Source organism: Dipodomys merriami, unplaced genomic scaffold (genome assembly GCF_024711535.1).
Source record: "Dipodomys merriami isolate MVZ:Mamm:240054 unplaced genomic scaffold, mDipMer1.0.p SCAF_1, whole genome shotgun sequence".
Lineage (NCBI taxonomy): Eukaryota > Metazoa > Chordata > Mammalia > Rodentia > Heteromyidae > Dipodomys > Dipodomys merriami.
The window spans coordinates 133,076,216-133,102,592 of NW_027202270.1; the positions used below are offsets into that span (position 1 = coordinate 133,076,216).

The following is a 26,377-nucleotide window of genomic DNA, read 5'->3' on the forward strand; positions in this document are numbered from 1 at the left end:
TCTTTGGTAAGGCAAAAATGACTGCTAGTATGTCTGCAGAACTGCAAGGAGGCACAAGGTTAGCTAATTGGAAAAGTATAATGAACTACAGAATAATAACTGTATTTTAGGAAATGTAGTTCCATATGAAGCCACAAAGTATAGTACAAAGCTAAAAATTTCATAATTTTCTACTCAGATGAAGGAATTAGGCTAGGAAATTTCTAACATCTGCTAAAGGAAGTATTTCTAAAGATCTTTGAAAAAATGCAAACCTTTTGTGCTATGTAAGTATATAGCATATTAAACATTTATCTCTAAGCAGAAAAACACGTAAAGATGTACAGCTACTAACTACCTGTTCTTTCAAAGGGCTCTATTCAAAACAAACAAAGGGGCTAGAGTCATAACTTAAAACAAAAGAGTTCCTGCCTAGCAAGTGCAAGGTTCTGAGTCCAAACCCATCCATCTTTATCTATGGATGAAGAAGAGGGACAGCGCCTAGGCCCAGAGTTCAAGCACCACGACCAAAAAAAAAAAAAAAAAAAAGAGAGAGAGAGAAATTTAAAAGATCAGCAGTGGGCTGGGAAGGTGGCTCAGTGGTAGAGCACTTGCCTTGCATGCATGAGGCCCTGGGTTCGATTCCTCAGCACCACATAAGCAAAAAGAAAAAAGCCGGAAGTGGTGCTGTGGCTCAAGTGGTAGAGCGCTAGCCTTGAGCTGAAGAGCTGAGGGACAGTTCCAAGGCCCAGAGTTCAGGCCCCACGACTGGATCCAAAAAAAAAAAAAAAAAAAAGATCAGCAGTATCCAAGGTAAAGTTTATAGAACTTAATTTTAATCCAAATTATGAATTTAAAAAAAAACATTTAAATATATAGAACTTTATGTATGTCATATTTTCTCCTGTGACTTTTTGCTTGGCTTTATCATCTAAAGGGCTACATGGCTATTTATACATATCCCTTATGTTGTAAAGATCTAAGATTTTAATTTCCCAAAATCAAATTTAAAAACTATATAAGCTCAATCCAATTTTATCTCATATTAAGGAATTTTCTTCTGTTTGAACAAGCCATGACTAAAATTGAAAAACTTAAGCTGGGTATGGAAGCCTACACCTATAACGTCAGCACTCAGAGGAGGAATTAGCACTGGCTACACGGCCATGTGTATGTGACCAACTTGAGCAATACATCTAGACTCTACCTCAAAATATGAAAGAAAAGCTTAACAATACTAACCGTTGTTGTGGCTATAGAAGTAAAATCCCAAGAGAAAATGAGGGAAGGGAAAACAGTGTTTAAAGAGAAATGTACTAATTACCTTACTTATGTAACTATAACACCACCCCACCCCCACTCCCACCCCCCACCCCCACCCCCGTTCATCACTTTTACAATAAGGATATTTTTAAAAATTTTAATAAAAGTACAACCCAGGGAATCAAAAAAAAGAAGAAGAAGTAAAACCCTCCCACAAGCTGGCAGATGAAAGTAACACTTGCTATATCCTTAGGAAGTATAGTTTGTACACCACAAACCCATTCAACAGTGCCTTCACATTCACATTCCCTGATAACAGCACTCACAACTGAGAGCAATACTGAGTCATTCCAGGTTTTCTTACTGGTGCTTTCATTACTAGCCTTCCAAACATACCCTAATGGTTGACCGTCTCACAAACCAAATCCTACTTTATACAAAAGAGTATTGAACACAACAACATACCAAACTGACAATTACTACAGTAAAAGAAACTTCATAAAACGAGGCACAGGCTATCCCACAGTATTTTACTACTTAATCATCATCTCTGTATGAGGAACGTGATATAAAACATATACAATAGGAAGTGGCACTGTAGCTCAAGTGGCAGAGCATGGCAGAGCACTAGTCTTGAGCTGAAGAGCTGAGGGACAGTGCCCAGGCCCAGAGTTCAAGTACCACGACCGACAAAAAATAAAATAAAATAATTAAATATATATATATATATATATACACACACAACAATAGTCTATTGTAATTGTAAACTGTAAACAATTAAATCAGTCCCTGTCTCAAATTATAAAAAGGGTAAAATAATCTCAGCAAATGAAGTAATTTGCAGTGGAGAGAGCTGAGGGAGGGAAGGAATTGGGGAGGTGGGAAGGGAAGGGATGGTAGAGGAAAAACAAAGGAGGAGGTAACAATGTTCAATAGGAAATGTACTCATTACCTTACTCATATAACTGTAACTCCTCTGTACAGTATCTTTACAATAAAAAATATATACAAAAAATGAATTAATTCTAGAAAATAGTATTTACTATTGCAATTGAGCTGTACTACCTTAAAAAGTCATCTGTTTCACATTTTCCTCAATTTTATTATTTGATATTATAGATCAATGAAGTTAATAGAAAAGATAAATAAGAGTAAAAGAAAAACTTACTGGGACTGAAAACTCCTCTGCCAAGTGTTTCAGCAAAGATGCTTCTTTAGCCAACAATTTGTTCCTTTCTCTTATATTGCCTTGAAGTTGTGTGTCAAACTCTTTTCTGACCACAGAAGCAATGGAGTCTATAATCACAAGTTTAACACCTTTTGAAATAATTTCTTCTTCCAAAGATTGAATCCTATAAAAGCAGAATTCATAAAATAATAGACAAACTTAAAACCTAAGTTAAAAATAGCATGCTAAAAGTTCACTTTTGCCAGGTGTCAGTGGCTCATGCCTGTAATCCTAACTACTACTCAGGAGGCAGAGATCTGAGAATTGTGGTTCAAAGCCAGCCATGGCAGGAAAGTTCATGAGACTCTTATCTCGAATAAACTACTCAGAAAAAGCTGGAAGTGGTGCTGTGGCTCAAGTGGTATACCACTAGCCTTGAGCAAAAAATGCTTAGGGAGAGTGCCTAGGCCCTGAGTTCAAGCCTCAGGAGAAGCAAAAAAAAAAAAACAACACTTTTTTAAAAAGTTAACTTTAAAACAACAGCAAATTGGTCCTCTCTACGTTACTTCCTAAGTTACTTCTCTAATATATTTCCCATAATTCTCATGCATGAGATTTTTTTTTCCTTTACTCAGAAGCTGGAAAAATGAAAAACAAAAGTTTTTTTTTAAAAAAAGATTATTTTGAAAGCATTGCTAAATTAATACAATGAAAAATAAACCAGCATACCGTTGCAGAACTTCATCACAAGTGAGTTCCCGATAAAGATGAACTTTACTACTTGTCAAAATTAACTTTTCTTCAGTGTCAAAATATCCGGGAAAGCGGGATTCCGCTATCTCAATCAGCCTACGTGAGAAAAACAGTACAGGAGAAAAGAATCAATGATTGCTGAACCTCTAGTGGATTTTACTTGGGAAACTCCTAAGCTGGCTTACCAACAGAGCAGGTTTAAGAAATGGCTGAAAATGTAAGCCATGAATGTGATCTGTCCTTTTCCAAAGGGTAGCTGTTAGAGCATGAGACCAACATGGGCTTTTAGTTCTCATCTTATCTTGAATAAGCAATATTGTGTCTAAGGTTTATATTCTTGGGAATAAATGTTTAATGAATAATATTTTGCCTCACAGCTATAAGATATATTAGTGAATAAGAAAATGCTTTCAGGGAGCTGGGAAGATGGCTTAGTGGTAGAGTGCTTGTCTTGCATGCATTAGGCCCTGGGTTCAATTCTCCAGTACCACATAAGCAGAAAAAGCCGGAAGTGGCACTGTGGCTCAAGTGGTAGAGCACTAACCTTGAGCTGAAGTGCTGAGGGACAGTGCCCAGGCCCAGACCACACAAACAGCAAAAAGAAAAAAAGAAAAGAAAATGCTTTCATTTTCCAAAATGCACAAAGTATATCTGAACAAATAGGGTATATAATCATTTTAATAATCAGATATCAGTAAGTCATCATGTTTCATTGCTTTAAAAAATATGCTTTCTCAATTAAAATTTAACTCCTATCAAAAAATTATCTTCTACTTAATGAACTATTATTATCTTGACAAATGAATGCTCCCAGTTGTTTTAGGAAAATGATTTTTCTAAACATGAAATCATGACCTAATAATATATGAATGTACAAGAATTACAAGTTGAAACAGAGGCAACTATCGCCAGCAATAGCTTAAGAAGACATGGGAAGCATTACCAGAAAATGACAAGTGTTTAAGGTTCAAAATGTTAAAAATACAATTCTTGGAGTATAACTGTCTGCCAATTAAAATGACACTTTATCAGCCCTAGTACTTAGCCTTCCAAGGGATCTAGCAGGAGAGACTGTAAACACAAAAACCACCCTATATTTTATGTTCCATTTGGAGACACACAGTACAAAAGAAGAGTTTTTAACTCTAAACAGTTGAAGAGTTCTAAGACGAGACTGATCACTTCAAACAGATAAACAAATTAAGTTTCTTTCATATGGTGTAATCTAAAGTGACAGGGAAACACCTAAAACAGCAAAAGAGAACAGAGAAATAAAAAGAAACTAGCCAACAACTTTTTTTTTTTTTTTTGGGGGGGGTCCAGTCGTGGGGCCTGAACTCTGGGCCTGGGCGCTGTCCCTCAGCTCTTCAGCTCAAGACTAGCGCTCTACCACTTGAGCCACAGTGCCACTTCTGGCTTTTTTCTTTTTTTCTTATGTGGTGCTGAGGAATCGAACCCAGGGCCTCATGCATGCAAGGCAAGCTCTACCACTGAGCCACCTTTCCAGCCCGCCAACAACTTTTGTAAAGTATATTTTAAACAACCTGAAAAGAAAATAAACAATTAGGTAAAACAGAAAAAGAAAAAACATGCTTCAGGAGTAAGAATTGGGTCCAAATAAGTGTAAAGAGAGAGAGAAACCAAAACTGACATAATCATTTAGAAGTGCTGTAAGGGGACAGGGATTAAAACAAAAGGAAATAAGATGAGGAAAGCAGGAAGAAGTAATAGGCATTCAAATAGCAGAACTGGCAAAATCTAAAAGCCTGGACAAATATATATAATTGTTTAGTAAGGTAACTATTTGTTAAGTTTACCACTCATCATTAAAAAAAAAGCTATAGTGTTTCCTACCAAATTTTAATAGAATAGGCATAGCAACATCTATCAGAAACATGAAAGCTTTTCAAAACTTAGATACCCAGTTGGTCAGGAACCAAATGGAGAATATGTAGCTCATTGGATCTCACCCACTTCCTTGGATGGTAAAAAGTTCTGGAACATAATACAGCTATCTCATGGTGATCAATTCATAGTAATCAGTAGAAATGGTGATCAGCACATAAGCTATCTTTATTCAGTTACCATGTTTAGTTACCTGTAGTAAATGGCTGTTTACACATCAATATGACACAGTTTTCTATATGCTTCTTTAAATGTTTTTATTTTAGAACCATCTGAAGAATATAAATCAGAACTAAAGATAAATGTATCCTATGCCTAAGGATTCCATATGTCTCTTTAGGGAAAGAGCAACAGAAGTTATCTTTGACTCCCATTTCAAAACAATGCCACCTAGTGGACACCTTCTTATAAAACAGGTTCCTTTGAAAGGATACACAAGATTTATGTATTCAACATTTATACTAGGCATTATTTTAAGAGCTGAGGATATAGTAATATAACAGAGAGAGAGAGGGAAAAAGAGGGTAGAAAAGTAAAAAGAAAAAGCAAAAGGGAAAGAAAAGGAAAGGAAAGGGAAGAAAAGAGAAGAGAAACAAGGAAAGAGAAAAAGTTCTTTCATCATGGAGTTTATAGACTATGGAAAAAGACATAAAGCATAGAAGCAAGCACTATTTTGTGGAGTTTTGTCCTATGGTGACATTTAAGGAGAAGATTAAAGGAGATGAGAAGATAAACCAGGTGGATATCCAGTGTGACAGTGAGTGAGAATAGAGCACTTCTGCAGTACAACTTACTGAATAATTTAAGGCCCTAGGAAATAAACATCAACCATAAAAGAAAAACTAAAGGATTGAATATAACAACAAAATCATAGACATAAATGATATCATCACCAAAGTTAAAGTATAAGTGAAAATCAGACATTAGTATCGATAAAATGGAAAGTATTTACATAAATCCATAAGACAAAAGACAAAAAATATATAAAGTATATTTGTAATGTGCCAAAGAAATATAGTCAATTCATACATGAAAAGATTTGGACTACTGGGCTGGGAAGGTGGCTCAGTGGTAGAGCGCTTGCCTTGCATGCTTGAGGCCCTGGGTTCGATTCCTCAGCACCACATAAGCATAAAAAAAAAGCCAGAAGTGGTGCTGTGGCTCAAGTGGTAGAGTGCTAGCCTTGAGCTGAAGAGCTGAGGGACAGCGCCCAGGCCCAGAGTTCAGGCCCTACAACCGGACCCAAAAAAAAAAAAAAAAAGACTAAGGAAAAGATTTGGACTACTATAGTTCAAACAATGAGATACCATTTTTCCTATAAGTATGACAAAAATTAAAGAAAGAAACAAGAAAAGCATAGGATTAAAAAAATCCCAAAACAGTGTAGGTTGGAATACAACTATTAGACTATTTCTAGACAAATGTGGTAGTTTGTATCAAAATTTTAAATAAATAGCTCCTTAATAGGTTTCTGTTCAATTATAGATATCAATATAAAAGGAAAACATAAATATTGTTTTAAAAAACTGTAGGGCATTATCTTTGATGCCTAATGATGATGAAACTTCTAAATTAAAATCCAAAAACCAAAACCATATAGCAACAACTTAAAACTCTATTCAACAAAAGACATCACAAGATGATAGATGACTAAAAATAAAAAGATATTTACAATGCATTAAGCTGGCAATATTTATAAGTTGTACAAAAACTCCTGTAAATAGAAAGGAAACTACTGGATGCCTGGTGGGAAGTGGGGTAAAGATAGATTCATAGAATAATGCTCAATAGCTAACAGATGTTCGTTGAATGGTTGAAGGTATTACTTGTAACCTTTCTAGAATCAATCATTTTTTCCAACCACAGTTGAGTGGAAACAGAAATATATGCTCACCTTTCAGCAAACTTACTAGCCATATGATCTTGGGTATGTCATATCACTTCTGAGTCCCATCCTTATTCTTAAAATGGCACTCCTAATTTTCAACCTGTTTATCTACACAGGACTACTGTATGGACAAAGTGAGATGCCAGTTCATCATGCTAAAACATGGTCATCTATAAAAAACGTCAACTGGACTAGTGCCTTTTTATCAGTATCAACATCTCTCATATCACACCCCATTCAGCATCCCAAGACCCCACTCATTTATCATTAGAAAAATCACTTCTTCCTGAACCTCTATACAAATTTCCAAGACACCTACTAGGTAGAAAATTCACCTGTCTTCCTCCTCAGACTGTGTTATGATGGAGATAATATCACTTTAAGGGATTATGCTGTAAGGGAAAAAAAAATTAGCCAGGTGCAGGTGGCTCACACCTGTAATCCTAGCTACTCAGGAGGCTAAGAATTGAGGGTCACAGTTCAAAGCCAGCCCAGGCAGGAAAGTCTATGAGACTCTTATTTCCAATTAACCACCAGAAAACTGGAAATAGCACTGTGGCTCAAAGTGATACAGTGTTAGCCTTGAGCAGAAAAAGCTCAGCGACAGTGCCCAAGCCTTGGATTCAAGCCCCACAACCGAACAAAAAGAAAAAACAAAAAAACAAAAAGCCTACCTTCACTGCCCTGACTCATAAAAGCCCCCCCAAAAAATATGTCTGAAAACACATTAAAAAATATATTTTTTAGGGGCTGGGAAGGTGGCTCAGTGGTAAAGCGCTTGCCTTGCATGCTTGAGGCCCTGGGTTCGATTCCTCAGCACCACATAAGCAAAAAGAAAAAAGCCAGAAGTGGCGCTGTGGCTCAAGTCGTAGAGCACTAGCTTTGAGCAGAAGAGCTGAGGGACAGCACCCAAGCCCAGAGTTCAGGCCCTACGACCGGACCCAAAAAATATATATTTTTTTAAAATTTCTCCTTGAATAAGTTCCGATCAGTTGCTGGCTGTAAGAGAACATACTGCTAACTTCACAAAATCTTCTTCCCTACAATCTAATTTAACTTACTGTATTAAAAAACCTTACATCTTTCTCAGGGTCCTCTGTCTGGAGCCACTTATTCCTCACAGACAAAGAATGCCAGCTATTCCTTGACCCATCTCTTCCTTCAACAGATACTTTTATTCTTAACCTCCACTTCCATCTTTTTCTAATTATCTCCAATAGGGAAAATACATTATTTATTCAATTTTTATATACTAAAATTCTTATAGTTGCCAAAATATTCATCGGTTTAAAATATGGGGATGGCTCACTGGATTAATCTATTTATCCATATTTTCAAAATATTTGTAAGCATTTGGTATCTAAGACTATATCAATTTTAAGTGTTCTAATAGGTAAAACAAAAAGACATTTTCTAAATCTAAAGAAAGGAATCGAGAACTCTGTCTGCTTAGCTTAGCATTTCCCTCTCCCAAGGAAGCCTCAGTATCCAAGGGGTTAAGCCCAAATTACATATTTATTTATTTTAGTCGGTTGTAGGGCTTGAACTCAGGGTCTGGCACTCTTTGTACTCAAGGCTAGCACTCTACCACTTGAGCCACAGAGCCACTTCTGGTTCTTGAGTGGTTAATTGGACATAAGAGGCTCACAGGGACTTTTCTGCCCAGGCTGGCTTCAAATCCCAATCCTCAGATCTCAGCCCCCCTGAGTAGCTAGGATTACAGGTGTGAGCCACCAGCACCTGACTTATTATTTAATTTTTAAACAGTCTGCAGGTATAATTCATATATACATTAACATCCCATCTTGTATTATTTTCTAAAAGATGTGTAAAATAAACTAGCTAATGCATTGTTGGGATTTGGTATTTTGTTCTATTTCCTGTGCCATAGTGGGGCTTGTTCAGGGCCTAAGCACTGTCCATTAAGCTTTTTTCCACTCAAAGCTGGCACTTTACCACTTGAGCCACAGCGCTCCTTCCAGCTTTTCTGTGGTTAATTAGAGATAAGAATCTTATGGGCAAGCTGGGCTCTTGTGGTTCACATCTGTAATCCTAGCTACTTGGGAGGCTGAGATCTGAGGATCCTGTTTCTTTCTTTTTTTTGTCGGTCATGGGGCTTGAACTCTGGGCCTGAGCGCTGTCCCTGCACTCTTCAACTCAAGGCGAGATCTCTACTGCTTAAGCCACAGCACCACTTCCAGTTTTCTGGTGGTGTGGTTAATTGGAGATAAGAGTCTCACTGACTTTTCTGCCCAGGCTGGCTTTGAACCATGATCCTCAGATCTCAGCCTCCTCAGTAGCTAGGATTACAGGCATGAGCCACCAGGACATGACTATTGGACTTGATTTATTTTGTTTTTTAAATAGGGACTCACTATGTAGCCCAAGCTGTCCTCAAAATCAAAGTCCTCCAGGCTCAGCCTTTCTAGTGCTAGGATTATTGGCATGCACCACCACTTCAAGCTATTTCATGAATTTTACCTTTTTTTTTGGTAGTGGTACTGAGGTTCAAACTCAAGGCCTCATGCTTCCTAGGTAGGTATTCTATCACTTGAGCCATGCCTTCAGCCCCTCTTTAATGTAGTTTAAACAAATAGTTTTAATTTATTCCTCGTTTCTTCCCGACCCCCATCCCCCATTTTGGATTTTTGTACTGGAAATTGAACCCATTTATTCTTTTTGTTGTTGGTGGTGGTGGTGGTGGTGGTTGTGGTTGTAGGACTTGAACTCTGGACCTGAGTGCTGTCCCTGAGCTCTTCAGCTCAAGGCTAGTGCTCTACCACTTGAGCCAGGCACCACCTCCAGTTTTCTGGTGGTTCTTTGGAGATTCATGGTCTTTCCTGCCCAGGCTGGCTTCAAACCATTATCCTCTGATCTCAACTTCCTGAGTAGCTAGGATTATAAGCATGAGCCCCTGATGTCCAGCTCATTTGCTCTTAATTTCCTTCTTTCTTTCTCTTCCTTTCTTCCTTTCTTTTTCTTTTTGTCAGTTGTGGGCCTGAACTCTGGGCCTGGGTACCGTCCCTCAGCTCTTCAGCTCAAGGCTAGTGCTCTACCACTTGAGCCACAGCACCACTTTCAGCTTTTTCTGCTTTTGTGGTGCTGAGGAATCGAACTCAGGGCCTCATGCATCCAAGACAAGCACTCTACCACTGAGCCACCTTCCCAGCCCCCATTTGCTCTTTCTTAATACAAAGATATCTAGTTATACTCTACTTGGATCACTTATACCTAGATTCACTCTCTTTTTTTGGGGGGGGGGGGGGGGCGGGGAGAAGAGGGATCCGGTCGTGGGGCCTGAACTCTGGGCCTGGGTGCTGTCCCTCAGCTCTTCAGCTCAAGGCTATCACTCTACCACTTGAGCCACAGCGCCACTTCCAGCTTTTTTCTTATGTGGTGCTGAGGAATCGAACCAAGGGCCTCATGCATGCAAGATAAGTGCTCTACCTCTGAGCCACCTTTCCAGCCCCAGATTCACTCTTCTTGAGTATTTTAGTTTTCCCTCATATTAACCCTTCACTTTCTCATTTGAACAGATAGCTAGCTTGCTTTGTAAGCACAAAATGGAGACAGTACTAAAACACAAGCTAAAATATATTCCTCTTTAAGTCTCATATTTCTCTGATCTACTTCTTCCCAAAGTCCTGGAATGCTCTACACTGTGGTTCAAACTGTGACTTACCAACCCAACATCCATTTCTACTTCACCCTTTCTATGACAGTCTTCAATTTTATCCAGCCAACAATTAACAGGCCCCAGGCACCTCATCATAATTATTATGATGATTTTTGCCCTCATTTTTCCTTTCTTCCTCACATATTGAGGTGGCTCGGCAAGATATCTACAGGAAGACTGCTGGTGATGAAAATGCCATCTTCAGAGAGGAAGAAGTATGTGGGGTAGGAGGAGTACATTTTCCCCATAAAAAATATATATATCTGAGCCAGGCACTGATGGCTTTTGCTTATAATTCTAGCTATTCAGGAGGCTGAGATTGAGGATTGTGATTGAAGCCAGCCAAGGCAGGAAAGTCCATGAGACCACAGGGCTTAAACTCGGGGCCTGCACATTGTACCTGAGCTCTTTTTCTCAAGGCTAGTGATCTACCACCTTGAGCCACTTCCTATTTTCTGGTGACTAATTGGAGATAAAAATCTCACAGACTTTCCTGCCCCAGCTGGTTTTGAACCCGAATCCTCAGATGTCAGCCTCCTGAGTAGCGAAATATTTTTTTTAGCTTTTTTCTCTCCCAATTATTTATCAAAATCCAAACAAGTATTTCACCCAGCAACTGACTGATAAGACTTTTAAATCTGTCTTACTTCTAAGGTTCCTCCTCCTTTTTTCATCTTGATCTTATCATTTCTCCATTAAAGACACCAGGTTTTTTGTTCTGACATTTCCCACAGTTTGTACTTTGTTGATTACATCTCTCCAGAGCAGTTTGTTTCTCACTCCTCTATTATGTAAACTGGTAGCTGGTCTGAAGGCTTGATCTTACTCCTATTTAGTTTTTCTTCTAGCAGGAGGGAGCTCAATGACATTCAATGTTTTTGCATAATTCTAGCATCCTTTGATGTTCAATGCCTAGGTCTATTAGATTATTTGGACTTGTAGTTTGGGGATATTCTACCATTCCTTTTCACTTATTACTGGAATCCTTCCATAAAAAGGGCTATTTGTTTTTCAGTAATACAGTTCATATAGAAGAGGATTTTTTTTTAATATTATCAAAATAGGCTGGGAAGATGTCTCAGTGGTAGAGTGCTTGCCTTGCATGCATGAGGCCCTGAGTTTGATTCCTCAACACCACATAAGGAGAAAAAGCTGGAAGTGGCTATGTGGCTCAAGCAGTAGAGCGCTAGCTTTGAGCTGAAGAGCTCAGGGTCAGCGCCGAGGCCCAAAGTTCAGGTTCCACAACTGACAAAAAAGAAAAAAATAAATAATAATAATCAAAATAATAGGTAGCTTCTCCAGAACTGCTAATTAATTAGTTCCTTTTTAACTCTTAATATCATTATAGGCTAATGGAATTAAGTATTTCATGCTTAATTCCTTTCTTTTTTTTTGTCATTTTTAATTGGAGATAAGAGTCTCATGGACTTTCCTGCCTGGGCTGGCTCTGAACAGAGATCCTCAGATATCAGCCTCCTGAGTAACTAGGATTACAGGCGTGAGCCACTAGTGCCCAGCCTTAATTCCTTTCTTATTCTTGACACTCAGCTTATTTGATCTTACTTCAGGTTGACTTTTGAGTTGTTTGGCCTGCAAATTTTACCTACTTCTTTACTATCTAATATAATGTTTTAGACTCAAAAATTTCCCACTCCATATTGAGAAGCAGTCATTTCTTAGGGAATTCTTATTCCTTTTGTAAAGAAATAGCCACTGAATTTCAAAATCTGGAGTAACGGTTACTATGTGTCAGTCACTGGACTTAGCTTTTTTAATGATGCAAAGGTATAACAAACTCCAAAAGTTGATAAGCCGATAGCATATACTCAAAAAGAAGAGAAAATCAAGACAGACCAAACAAAAGAAATAATAAGCTCTAAGCAAAATAATCAATTTGGAATTTACTTGATCAGATCCACTTTGTTCTAAATGGTACTGTTTAGAGAGAAATAAAAGAAAGATCTGATTCATAATGATACAATTACAGGAGTCCAAGTACTATTTCTAAGTATACTTTGACCAGAAGAATCGAATCAATCTCCAAGTGTATACACATCCTACTTAATGTCTATTCACTAATATTTTACTTCCAACTAGCAAGTACTTTCAAAGCAGTTGATCTTTTCCCTTTCTTGTTAGTCTTTTTCTTTCCCCATTTTCTGCCAGCATTCCTCAACTGTTTTACCTTCTACCTTCCAAACCTTCTGTAAAACCCAGAAACCCATTATACCATCAAGAAAAGGATAGAAAAGACAAAAATAAGCTGCTTCTTGTGTCTTTTTTATTCCTTTAAACATGTGACATTTTTTAATCTTAAAAATACAATAAATGTTAAGCTATTTGTAAATGTTCCATACTGTATGAAGGTCATAAAAGTAAAGCAACATAATGGAAAATAATAAAATAGCCTACCTTTCAGCACTAAATGCAGACTCTGTGTCAATGTACACGACAGCTCCTTCTAAACCTCCCATGTTGGTGGGTAATGTGGCCAGTACACTCATCATTATGCAAAACTGGGTTTTTCCACAACCTGGTGGACCTGTAATCTAATTTTAAAAAATTATATAAACACAGTAAGCCAGACAAAGCAAATCCTTTTAGGAACTTGCTGCAAAAAACAGTCCCAACTAGCCTCAGAAAAGAATTCAGCCCTGCTACCCTAACACATCCATTGTATGTAATAAATTAACTTTTTCCCTAAGCATCTAGATTGGTATTAGTTATGTTCTATCCTTGGAAGGAATTGGCAATGTCTATGTTTTGTAATTCAGATGAAAAACTATAATTAAGACAGGCTAGAGTACTCATATATTCATTTTTTAACTATAGGGATTCCTTGGGAGGAATTGTTATTCTTGTAGAATGAATTAGCTCTGATCAGGGAAGATGATTATAAAGAACAGCTACTTCATGTTCTTTATCATTCTGCACAAGGCCATTTCCCTAGGTGATTCTCCATCATGTTGTGGACGAAGCTGGGAGGTGAGGGTCAGCAAGATGCCAGTGCCAGTTGTATGAGCCTTCTGCCACCAGAATTCTGAGCCAAATCTCTGTACCTTATGAAGTACTCAGCCTCTGGTGTTTTGTTAAAGTAAAATGGTATATACTAATGGACTAAGATGAGCTATTTTTTGTGTTGAACAATGTTTTATTTTAATCTTTTACTGTTATTATAAAGGTCATGTACAAATGGGTTACAGTTGCATGTGTAAGATAAAGAATACAGTTCTTTTTGGACAATGTCATCCCTAAGATGTGTTTTTATAAAAATTAGCAAAATTGATACCATCCTAACATACTTTCTTGTATATCTAACATCATCTTCTATGTTACTTCTATATTGCTTAAGGATAATGCAATAATGCAATGGAAAAGCTGAAAGAATGTTACCAGAATATCCATCTATACTCTACAAAGATCATTTTTACTATATTTTAGACTACATCATGCTACCCTTTGCTAATCTATCCATTCATCAAAGGATCTATCTTAGGTTGTTGTTTTTAATGCATGTCAATTACAACAATGTGCTTTTCCCCAAAAATTCAGCATTTAGACCATGATCTCAAGTTTAATATGTATGATTTTCTTCCCTTTTAGGTAAATTTGTCATTAAATGAGCTATACAAATGTTTTCTGCCACTTGATATATTCCAACACATATATATACACAGTCTATAATTTGGTTTTTATTTACTTTGTGATGCTGTGGATTGAGCCCAGGGTTCTATGAATGCTTAGACAGTGTTCTAACTCTAGGCAGGTACATGCCACTCACATGCAACCCAAACTCTTATTATATCAAAACAGTACTAATGCAGGAAATTCTCTCATATACATTGCTTTATATTCAGGAAGTCTTTTCTTTGGGGAAATGTATCTTCTCTGGCAATACCTTTACCTCAGTGGCACACACATATACACATACAAAAAGTAGTTGTTAGCCTGGCAATGGTGGCTCATGCCTATAATCCTAGCTACTCACAAAGCTGAGATCTGAGGATCACAGTTTGAAGTCAGACTTGACAGGAAAGTCCATGAAATTCTTATCTCAAATAAACTACTCAGAAAAAGCTGAAAGTAGAGCTGTAGCTCAAGTGGTAGAGTGCTAGTCTTCAGCAAAAAAAAAAAAAAGCCCTCAGAGACAGAGCCCAGGCCCCAAATCTAAACCCCAGGACTGGCACAACACAGAAGGAAAGAAGGAAGGAAAGAAGGAAGGGAGGGAGGGAGGGAGGGAGGGGAAAGAAAAAAAGAAAAATCCAATTTATCATTAATTCTAGCAAAATTTTTCCAGATATTGAATTTGTATCACATGACTGCAAAGTGTCATGTGATATGAAGTTCAACATTTAGAAATATTTTAACATTCTTACATAGTAAATCTAATCAAGTCTGCCTTCCTGTCCCAAATGTTTGTTAATTTCTACTGTCATTAACTAGTATTTTGAGGAACAATATTAAAAAGTTATATTATCAATAATAATGAAAAAATCTGCATAGACCAAATTATATTCTTTATAATTTCAGTTTGGGATTCTATTGTGGTTGATTTTTACCTCATTAGTCATAGAAGGACCAGCTTCTCTCACATTTACATGTATGTATTTACTTATATTTTTATAACTACTATAGTCATCAATCTACAGTTTCTTTGCAGGAATCTTTTATGCCACTTGCCAGTTTTGTGAGATAGTTTAGTTAAATCCATAAACCTTAACTAGATAACTATAAACTTGTAATTCACACTAATCTATAAAAAATAAAGATACAAGTCAAGTTCCTCCACCAACCCTCTCTCTTCACTTCCCAATACTTATATGGACCTTTTATAATCATCAAAAACAAGGCCCACATTAATCATTGCATATTAGAAAAAGGTAAAGTTCAAGTTGAAAGAGGACCTTGAAAATGGACAAATACTTCAGATTCTGAGTAACAGAACAGAGAACTGACTTATAAACACCATCTATACAGCAAGTTTTGGACATGTTCTCAGATTTTAAAAGTTTAAAACTGTGAGATGCTTTGTAATTTTTTCATTGGTAAGATCAAACAGGTCAGCATTTTAATTAGTATGATGTTTATGAAAATATTCAGCAAAGTAGCATAAAATGTAAAGTAGCATAAAATGTAAAGTTTTGATTTATTATTCCATCTTTAAAGAAACATGCTTCAAACTCTGAAAAGTTAGCCAAATACAAATGCCACTTGGGGAAAACTGAACATTATATGCATAATATTAAGAAATATCTGAATTTGTTTGGGATTTTTGTTTGTTTTACAGTCTGAATAATAACACTTAAACTATAATAACTAATTTCTAATTCCTTAGGCCTCTTCATATAGTCTTTCCTCTCTTTTAACTTCATAAATTTACAACACATGCAATATTATGGATTGCCTGGCATTAAATTTCATTATTTTTTTCAGGTTTACTTAGTGGATGAAAACATTTCAACATTAATCATTTCTAGTTTCAGACAGTTTAGCCCTGAATTCTAGCACTCAAACCACAAAATTTCAAGCTGTATTCAGTTTCCAGTTTCAGTCCCAACAGTGGTTAGAAAAAGAAAATGTGCCAAACCAGAACAGTCTAAGTTATTTGCTTTTTGGAAACTCAGAGTGAATGTAACATTCACACACAGAAAACACCAGTAAAATACAATTAGCTTTGTGTAGTTTGAGCCAATATTTTAACACTCCCACATGAGAAATACAAGAAAGAAAGAAAGAGAGAGAAAAAGAGAGAGAAAGGAAGGAAGGAAGGAAGGAAGGAAGGAAGGAAGGAAGGAAGGAAGGAAGGAAGGAAGGAAGGAAGGAAGGAAGGAAGAAAGAAAGAAAAAGAACTGAAAGACATTTTAAGAAAAAAAAGAAAATAGGAAAAATCACTCAATTATCATCAAGGATTAATGAAATATCAGCAAAAATTAGTGGTTAGTTTGAAAAGGAAAAATTATATTCCCAAGGAAAGAAAGTCTAATTAAGCAAAAGAAAAAAAAATAAAGCCTACTCACTTTAATCTTAAATTAGATTACATGGATAAAATGAATGTGAAATTTGGACCTATTGACCTAAAATCTTACCAAGTTAATGCTCAGTACATTCAGGAGAGGGCCAATAGAAAAGAACAAACTTTCAAGCCAACACTTCGCAAAAGAACAGAACTGTCCAGCTTGTGTCTGAGACAAGCTTGTAAAAACTACACATTTTTAAATGACCCCCAGTACTTTAATACCTGTCTCTGGTTACTCAACAGTTCTGTAGAAATATAATCAGGTCTTCAGACCTGCAGAATTCAGTGTTTAAAATAACTAACTCTCCAAACCCTAAAACCAAAAGAAAAAAAAAAACTTAGAAAGGCCAGGTTGCATTTCATCTCATGAAAAAAAAAGAAACCTTGATCTCAAATTGCAACAGCATGTGGAAGAGATTTTATGTTGGATTCTCTCCACCACTCCTTCTTATTTCAATTGATAGCCACCAATTTCTAAGTGACAGGAAATAGAGAATGAGAGCAAAAATAAGGCAAGATTACATAGACATGACAAGTTGCACAGTGAAACAAAAATCGAACTATCAAGGGAGATAATCATTCATTTGAAAGCATTCATTCAAAACAAATAGCATTTACTAAACACCATATGAAAAACATTAGGAAGCTATTAAGAAATATGTTTATTTCTTGAATAAGGGGTGAATGCAGAATTGGAAAAAACGATCCAATCAACCATATGTATTAAAATCCTTGTAGATTTTTAGGCACATTCTAGCTACCACAAATGAGGGAAACCATGCAACCTATGTATGTTTCTTTGGGTCTGGCTTACTTCATTTAATATAATTTTTTCTGTCTTTCCATTTCTTTATGAATGGTACAAGATCATTCATTCTAATGGATGAGTAGAATTCCATTGTGTGTGTGTGTGTGTGTGTGTGTGTGTGTGTGTGTGTGTGTGTGTGTGTGTGTGTGTGTGTGTGTGTGTGTGTGTGTCACATTTTCCATTAGTCCACTGAGGAGCATCTGGGTTGATTCCCTATCTTCGCTAAGGTAAACAATTCTGCAAAGGACATGGTTTTGCTGGTAACTTTAGGATGGCCTTATCTATGACAAGTTGGATAAATGTCCATAAGTAGAATTGCTGAGTCATAGAGAAGCTCTATGTTTACCCTTTTGAGGAACCTCCATACTGCTTTCCAGAGTGGTTGAACAAGTTTACATTCCTACCAATAGTGTAGTAGTGTTCCCTTTTGGCCACATCCCCACTAGCATCTGTTATTGTTAATTTTCCTGATAATGGCCATTCTAACTGGGATGAGGTGAAATCTCATTGCTGTTTTAATTTGCATTTCTTTTTTTCCTTTGCCAGTCTTAGGGCTTGTGAACTCAGGGCCTGAGTGCTATCCCTGAGCTTCTTTTCCTCTAGTTTAGCACTCTACCTCTTGAGCCACAGCACCACTTCTGGCTTTTTCTGTGTATGTGGCACTGAGGAACCAAACCCAGGGCTTCATTCATGCTAGGCAAGCATTCTACCACTGAGCCACATTCCCAGCCTTGATTTGCATTTCTTTTATGGCCAGAGATTGAACACTTCTTCATGTGTCTATTAGCAATTCTTACTATTTTTGAGAAGTCTCTCTTTAAGTCTTAAGCCCATTTATTAATTGAATTGTTGTTTCTTTGAGAGTTTATTTTGGGGGAGAGTTAATTTTTTATCTCTATATTTTAGATATGAGGCCCATGTCTTGTGCCTGTAAATCTACAAATAAACACACTATATAGTTAAAAAAATACACTGGGACATGTTGCATTACACAAATCTCTAGGCATTTACATACAGTGAGACCAAAGGGTATTCTTAGGAGAGGATCACATAGGCACAATAGCTTCGTGCTTGAAATGAACTCCAGGAAGTAAAAACAAGAGGGTTTTTTTTTCCTTTTTTTCTTCTTTGTTGCTGTTTTATTTTCATTTCCTTTTGTTTGTTTTTCTGTCTTTAGGAGGGTAAGGGGAAGCACAGATACGGTCGGACAAAGGGTGAAGTAATACAACAGTGATACTCACTAGAACCTATGTTGAAAATGAACTATACAACTTGTGGGTAGAGACGAGAGGAAATAACTGGGAGAGAGGAGGAAACACTGTTTAAAAAGAAATGTATTCTTTATCAGACTTATATAACCATCAGACCTCTATATATCACCTTTACAATAACAATAAATAAGTTCTTTTAAATCCTGCTTTAGGACAGAAGCCTGGTTATCTTGCCTCACAAAACAAAACAAAACAAAAAACTGGTCAGGATAAACAAACCATGTCAACAGGTCACACTCAAGGAATTCCCATCTGAAATTTCTTTCTACTATCCCCACCGTGTTGCTAAAGTGTGGCATCTTTGAAATTGACTAGTTTTAATAAAACAAAGCCCACTTTTACAGACCTGCAGACCTATGTGCAAGAAAAATTAGTTTGGTGCAGTTGTAAGCAGCCAAAATATATACTAAAAAAGCATGTAAACTTCAGGTTTCACTACTTCATGCATTTCTATTATATGCCTAGCCCTTGTGGGCATGTGAGTTTACAACCCCTGCTTTACCATCTCCCAGGCAACAGCTAACCCCATCAATGAGAAAGAAAAAGAACTATAATGTGACTCATTCCAAGAAAAAATCGGAATGCTAAAATAGGACTCTAGCATCCTGACTACCTTTTTGAGCCAGTAAAAGAATCAATTTCAGAGCAAAACTTCCTCTACTGATGGATGCCTGGTCTCCTTAGATCATGAACAAAGCATTGAAATGACTTGGGAAATACAAATAATGTAGATATGTTCTATGGAATCATTTCTCATGACTAACAGCAAAGAACTGGCTGAGGCATCACTATCCATATTGTAAACATTAGTAATCCTTCAGGTTGGCTCTCCTACACATACTCTTCAACTAAGTAATATAATATACTGTATCTCTTTGTTGACACAAGTTTGGACCAGTTTTAGTCTGCAATCTCTAGATTGCTTACGAAAATACTTGCATTGATGATATCTTTAATTATTTTTGCATATTAACAAGTGTCTATCTCACGCACTCTCAGCAGGGGTGACTCTGGCCCCAAGAATGAAATTTAATTTTGAAGAAGCCTGGGTGGGTGGGGAGGTAGGAGGAGTGCTTGTTCTTTTATATATGAAACACAGACATACACACAGAACAGAAACAGATGTACAGTATATCCATAGTATCAAAATTCCATTGGTCATTGAGGGTGGAAGAGGGATGTGGGAACAATGTTTAATAGGTGGTAATTTTTAAAAATGATTCCAAAAGTTGGGCACCAATGGCTCACACCTGTAATCCTAACTACTAAGGAAGCTGAGATCTGAGGCTCACATTTCAAAGCCAGCCCAGGCAGGAAAGTCCATGAGACTGTTATCTCCAATCAACCACCAGAAAACTGGAAGTGGCACTGTAGCTCAAGTGCTGTTCTTCCCTTGAGCTGAAGAGCTCAGGGACAGCGCCCAGGCCCACAGTTCAAGCCCCATGACCAACCCTCCCCCCCCCCAAAAAAAAAACAAGGTTCCAAAATACTGATTTATTTTCTCTCATATGAAAAAGCCAATGATCGGTTTGATTTTCACAATGTAATCTTTCAAAGGTTGAGCTTCAAGCTTCTCTTTACCATTTTCAGCTATAATAGATTCAGAATTGTCTGTACATATATTCCTTAAGTAAGGAATTTGATTTTCTCAAAGAAAGGGACAAAATCCCTTAACTCACTCCATTTGGCAATACAGCAGAGTTGGTGTCTCTGAGTCTCCCCTCAGCTTCCGAAGGAAGAATCTCTCAGAGCTGAACTTTCTATACCCAGATTTGGTACAGTTAACACCAATCAAAAGTGACGATAAATAAATTTTAAAACTGTGAAGTAAAGTAAGGAAAGAGTAGCTATAAAAATGGCAGCTGATTGTTTCCAGACACATTCTTCTTCTCTCAATCATTTCCACATGAACTTAAGTACCTCCAATGACACCTGTATTCATTTCTCTATTGCTGTGCAACAAATTACCACAAATTTAGCAGTGTTAAAATAACAACCAATTATTACCTCAAATGTCTGTAGGTCAGTGTCCAGATGGGCATCTCACAAGGATCAAGTAAAGGGATAAACTGGGCTGAGCTTTTATCTGAACGTTGTGAGTGTAAATCAACACACACACACACACACACACACACACACACACACACACACACACACACACACACACACACACACACACACACACACACACACACACACACACACACACACACACACACACACACACACACACACTAAAACTTCCCAGGCACCAGTGTGGTTCATGCCTGTAATCCTAGCTACTCAGGAGGCTAACATCTGAGGACTGTGGTTTGAAGCTAGCCCAGGCAGGAAAATCCATGAGACTCTTAACTCCAATCACCTATCAAAAACAAAAACAGAAGTGGAGCTGTGGCTCAAGTAGTAAAGTGCCAGTCTTGAGCAAAAAAGCTCAGGGACAAAATGTACTCATTATCTTACTCATGTAACCATACCCCTTTTGTAACTCATCTTTACAATAAAATAAATTTTTTTAAAAAAATTTAAAAGCTCAGGAACAGTACCCAGGTTCTGAGTTCAAATCCTAGGACCACCTCAAAAATAAAATATTTTTTTAATTAAATAAAGAAGTTGGCACTTGTGGCACTGTAATCCTAGCTACTCAAGAGGCTGAGATCTAAAGATCAAGGTTCAACCCAGGCAGGAAAGTCCATAAGACTCTTACCTCCCAAAAACAAAAACAGAAGTGGAGCTGTGGCACAAGTGGTAGAGTGCTATCCTTGAGTGAAAAAGCTAAGGAAGAGTGCCAAGCTCTGAGCTCAAGCCCCAGTACTAAGTAAAAGTATACATAACTTCCAAGGCTGGATCATAAGAGACACTGCCGTTTTGATTTTGCTCCCCTGTATCACATTCTGGGGGGAAAGTACACTTTCACAACATGAAGACAATCAGTTCACAGAGGTTCACATGGCAAAGGATTGCAAACAGCCAGGACCAAATTCGCAGCCATCTTGGAGCAGCTTCCCCAATTCCAGGCAGGTTTATAGATGTCTTCAGTCAATATCTTGACTATAATCTCCTGAGAGATTAGAACTAGACACATTCAAGCAGTTCTCAAATACCTGACTCACAGAATCTGTGTGAAATAATAAATATCCCTTAGCCATTAAGCTTTAAGTTATTTGTTTACCATAGATAGATAGATGGACAGACAGACAGACAGACAGACAGACAGACAGACAGACAGACAGACAGACAGACAGACAGATAGATAGATAGATAGATAGATAGATAGATAGATATACATACAGGGCAGGGAAGGTGGCTCAGTGGTAGAGCACTTGCCTTGCATGCATGAGGCCCTGGGTTTGATTCCTCAATACCACATAAGCAGAAAAAGCCAGAAGTGGCACTGTGGCTCAAGTGGTACAGCACTTGCCTTGAGCTGAAGAGCTCAGGGACAGCGCCCAGGCCCAGAGTTCAAGCCCCACAACCAACAACAACAACAACAAAAATACATATATATGTGTGTGTGTGTATGTACAAATATATTAGGTTTACAACTATGATCAGCAGTCAAGCTGAATTATACTCTTGCCACCTATAATAACATGGATAAATTTTGGAAATAACAGTGAGAAAAACAGTTTATGGAAGAATTGTGAGATATGATTTAATCAGACATATGATTTTTAAAAGTTCAAAAATAAACCAAAATAAAATTTTATGATAGAGAATAGTGAAAATTCCAAATGAAGTTCACTTCCCAAAAGAGGGTTAGAGAGAAGTCCATGGTTACTTTCAAGATTTATAGTATTATTCTAGTCTTTGGTTTGTATTGGTGGTGGTGGTGGTGGTTGGTGTGCTATTTTGACAATATGTTGCTTGAACTTGGGACCCCAGTGCTTGCTAAGCAGGTTCTCTACCATTTGAGCCACTCCACCAGTTTTTATGTTGGTTATTTTCAAAATAAGGTCTCAGTTTATGCCCAGGCCCACCTAGACTGAGATCCTCCTATTGTGCTTCCCTTAGTCTCTGGGATGACAGGCCATTGTGCTTCCCTCATAACTTGGGATAACAGGTACATGCCACCACGGCCAGCCATTGACTGAGAGAGGGTCTCTCTAACTTCTGTGCCCCAAAACTCTTTTATTTCCTCAAAATGCAATCCTCCACTCTGTCTCCCAAGTAGCTAGAAGTATAGGCTTGCTCCACCATACCCTGCTTGTTCAAGGTTTTATATTGGAACTCCTAAGAATTCATAAATATATGCCAGATACATATTTTATATATATATATATAAACTTTATTTCTTAAGAAAGAATAAATTGGGCTGGGAATGTGGCTTAGTGGTACAGTGCTTGCCTAGCATGCTTGAAGCCCTGGGTTCAATTCCTCAGTACCACGTAAACAGAAAAATCCAGAAGTGGCGCTGTGGCTCAAGTGGTAGAGTGCTAGCCTTGAGCAAAAAAAAAAAAGCTCATGAACAGTGTCCAGGCCCTGAGTTCAAGCCCCAGAACTGGCAAAAACAAACAATTAATTTAGATACTATGCTTATCTGAAAAGCAAAAAAAAAAAAAAAAAGATTGAAGAGGGTGCTTGTAGCTCAGAACAGGAAAGCAGAAAACATGGCATTAACAAGCAGAGTATTTATATCCCAACTCGGCCACTTAAAATTCACAAAGAATTGGGGTTGGGATGGTAGCTCAGTGGTAGAGAGCTTGCCTTGCATGCATGAGGCCCTGGGTTCGATTCCTCCTACCACATAAGCAGAAAAAGACAAAAGTGGCGCTGTGGCTCAAGTGGTAGAGCGCTAGCCTTGAGCTGAAGAGCTGAGGGACAGTGTCCAGGCCCAGAGTTCAGGTCCCCACGACCAAAAGAAAAAAATAAAAAAATTCACAAAGAATTTAAGCTAAGTTGAAAAGTAGTGGATATTATTATGAGTCTTAAAAATAAAAAGCATTGCCAATGCTAGTGACTCACGCCAGTAATCCTAGCTACTCAAGAGGCTAAGATCTGAAGATAATGGTTTGAAAGCCAGCCCAGGCAAGAAGATTCATGAGGCTCTTTTCCTCCAATTAACCACCAGAAAACCCGAGGTAGTGCTGTGGCTCAAGTGGTAGAGTGCTAGCCTTAAGCTGAAGAGCTCAGGGACAGCCCCCAGGCCCAGAGCTCAAGCCCCGTGACAAAAAAAAAAATAAATAATAAATAAAGCACTTATTAGTTAATCTTCCTTTTTTTAGTTAATCTTCCTTAAATTCAATTTTTTGTCCTGTAAGTAAATTTATAACTGGATTACTATTGTTAAAAACCGTAATTGAGTTCTCAGGTCTAACTTGATCCTAGAAAAGATTGTGATATTGACTCTGGCACCATCTGGTGGCAAAGTAACACAACAGCAGATCCCTTAAAATACTCATAATAGGGCTAGGAAGGTGGCTCAGTGGTAGAGTGCTTGCCTTGCATGCATGAGGCCCTGGGTTTGATTCCTCAGCACCACATAAGCAAACAGAAAAAAGCCAGAAGTGGCGCTGTGGCTCAAGTGGTAGAGTGCTAGCCTTGAGCTGAAGAGCTGAGGGACAGCACCCAGGCCCAGAGTTCAGGCCCCATGACTGGACCAAAAAAAAAATTTAAAAAAAAATATTCATTAACCATCCACTAGACTAATTTACATGTACTAGACACACTTCAAAGCTCTCTAGGAAGACAAGAAATAAAATATGTAATCCAGGCACCAGTGGCTCTTGCCTATAATCCTAGATACTCTGGAGGCTGAGATATGAGGATCATGGTACAAAAACAGCCTGGGGAAGGAAAGTCCAGGAGACTCTACCACACACACACACACACACACACACACACACACACACACACACACAAACACACACACACACACACACACACACACACACACACACACACACACATTGATCTCTATCTTCAAGGTAAAAAATTTTTTTCAGTTAAATCATGAATATTAGAACATAAGAAGGGCTCATTGGTAGAGTGCTTGCTGAGCATACTTGAGGTCCTAGGTTCAATCTCCATCACAATAAATAAATAAACAAATAAAGTAAGCAAAGAAATCTACTCTTCTTTGGAAATTAATTGAAAGTATCTATTCCTCTAGTACCTTCAAGCAAATCCTTAGGTGTGTACTGGCAAACACAGTATAAAATATCATACCATAAACATACTGGCAGCTTTCAAGGAAAAGAAAAACTATAGTGCTTTTCAAATGTCTTCAACTTTTGCCATTTCTTTCAAAGAGTGAGGTTTAATATTCCTTCCTCTCAGAGTAGACTGAATCTAATGATTTACTCTTAGGGAAAAGAATGTGGTACAAATGGTGTATGACTTCCAGGCCGTGACCGTCAAAGTTACCACCATTTCCATCCTGCCTTCTATGAGACCATTCACCCTGAGGAAGTCATGGAGAGCCCAAGTGCAGAAGAACCTGGGCCTCTAAAGAAAAACCAGCAACAGCCCGCCAGCCATGTCAGCCCACCAGCCATGTCAGCGAGCCCTCTAGGAATTAGATCCTCCTACTCCTGCAGGGCTGCATCCTTTTCCAATACTGCTGAACTAAGCTACTCCCAAAGAAAGTGAGGGGGAAAAACAGTTTTTGTCTTCTAAGTCACTTTGCTTTGCGGTAATTGGTTATGCAACAATATTAACTAATATGATAGTCCAATACCTCACAGAACCAACGTTTATCAGCAACAGGAAATAAAAGTAGCTCACTTTAGCAGTATGGTATTATCTGCCCAAACGTTAACAAAATTGCAATTTTCCTTTCCTAATTTCAATTCACTCAAAATATTTTATCATACTATTGCATAATGTTCATTACGTTCTAAGTTGAGTCAAAGAAATAGAGTTTTTTTTTAACACCATTTACAGAGCAACCATACTAGGGACTGAGGGTGCATCCTACAGTCCACTGAAGTACTTAAGATTTAATTCAGATTAGTGTTCATAAAATAATTTGTCTCTTTTAGACTAAATCCTTCTTTCTGGCTATGAAGCTTATAAGTCAGTAGAAGATATGGAGAGTTCCTCCTTTACCTCTGTGAGGGATCCACATGCCACACCACCATGCAGCGCTTCATCCAAAGCAGCAAGAGTGGTAGATAGAAATGCTGATGAGAGATTGGCAGACTTTTGTATCTTTATCCCATAAGCCTGAATGACAAGATGATTTAGTTCTTTTTAGCCTCCATACTTATTCAAAAAACATAAGCAACCTCATACCCTTTGAATTTTAGCAGCCTGGGCTATAATCCTCCTATCTGTGCCTCCCTGGTACCACCACATCCATCTACTGTGCTTCCCCGGCAGCTGGGATAATATAACAATACATCTCTAATTTTGCTTCTACCAAAAATATATCTTTGAAGTAAAATCATCATTTAATAATTAAATAATTTTAAATATATATGCAGGCATATACCGTTTGCATCAGTGGGGCACAGGCCCTGCTGACCAGACACAGAAGTTCCTGGACACCCCGATAGCTTAGACCAGTCATCTTCATAAGTTCCAATGGGGAAAGAACTAGGAAGTCCTAAAGAAACATAAAAAGGAAAGTGTTTTACATTCTCTCTTAAATGTGTGGAACAAAAAATTTAAATTAAAAGGAAACTTTCAGTTGATACTGTAGATATAAGT

At 37.7% G+C, this 26,377-nt stretch overlaps 1 protein-coding gene across 4 annotated transcripts in view; it reads right to left on the bottom strand.

Moving 5' to 3' along the window:
- Positions 1-26,377, bottom strand: part of Rad51b (RAD51 paralog B) — a 552,288-nt gene that overhangs the window by 521,254 nt on the left and 4,657 nt on the right. For all 4 annotated transcript variants that reach the window (XR_011373809.1, XM_070031472.1, XM_070031464.1 and 1 more), the window contains exons 3-7: positions 26,160-26,273; positions 25,775-25,891; positions 13,045-13,181; positions 3,140-3,259; positions 2,411-2,594 (exon numbers count right to left, since the gene is read on the bottom strand). Coding sequence is in view for 3 of the 4 variants with exons in the window: in XM_070031472.1 (XP_069887573.1) it covers positions 2,411-2,594; positions 3,140-3,259; positions 13,045-13,181; positions 25,775-25,891; positions 26,160-26,273 (672 nt within the window). In the remaining variant the exon portion in view is untranslated. The remainder of the gene's footprint in view (positions 1-2,410; positions 2,595-3,139; positions 3,260-13,044; positions 13,182-25,774; positions 25,892-26,159; positions 26,274-26,377) is intronic.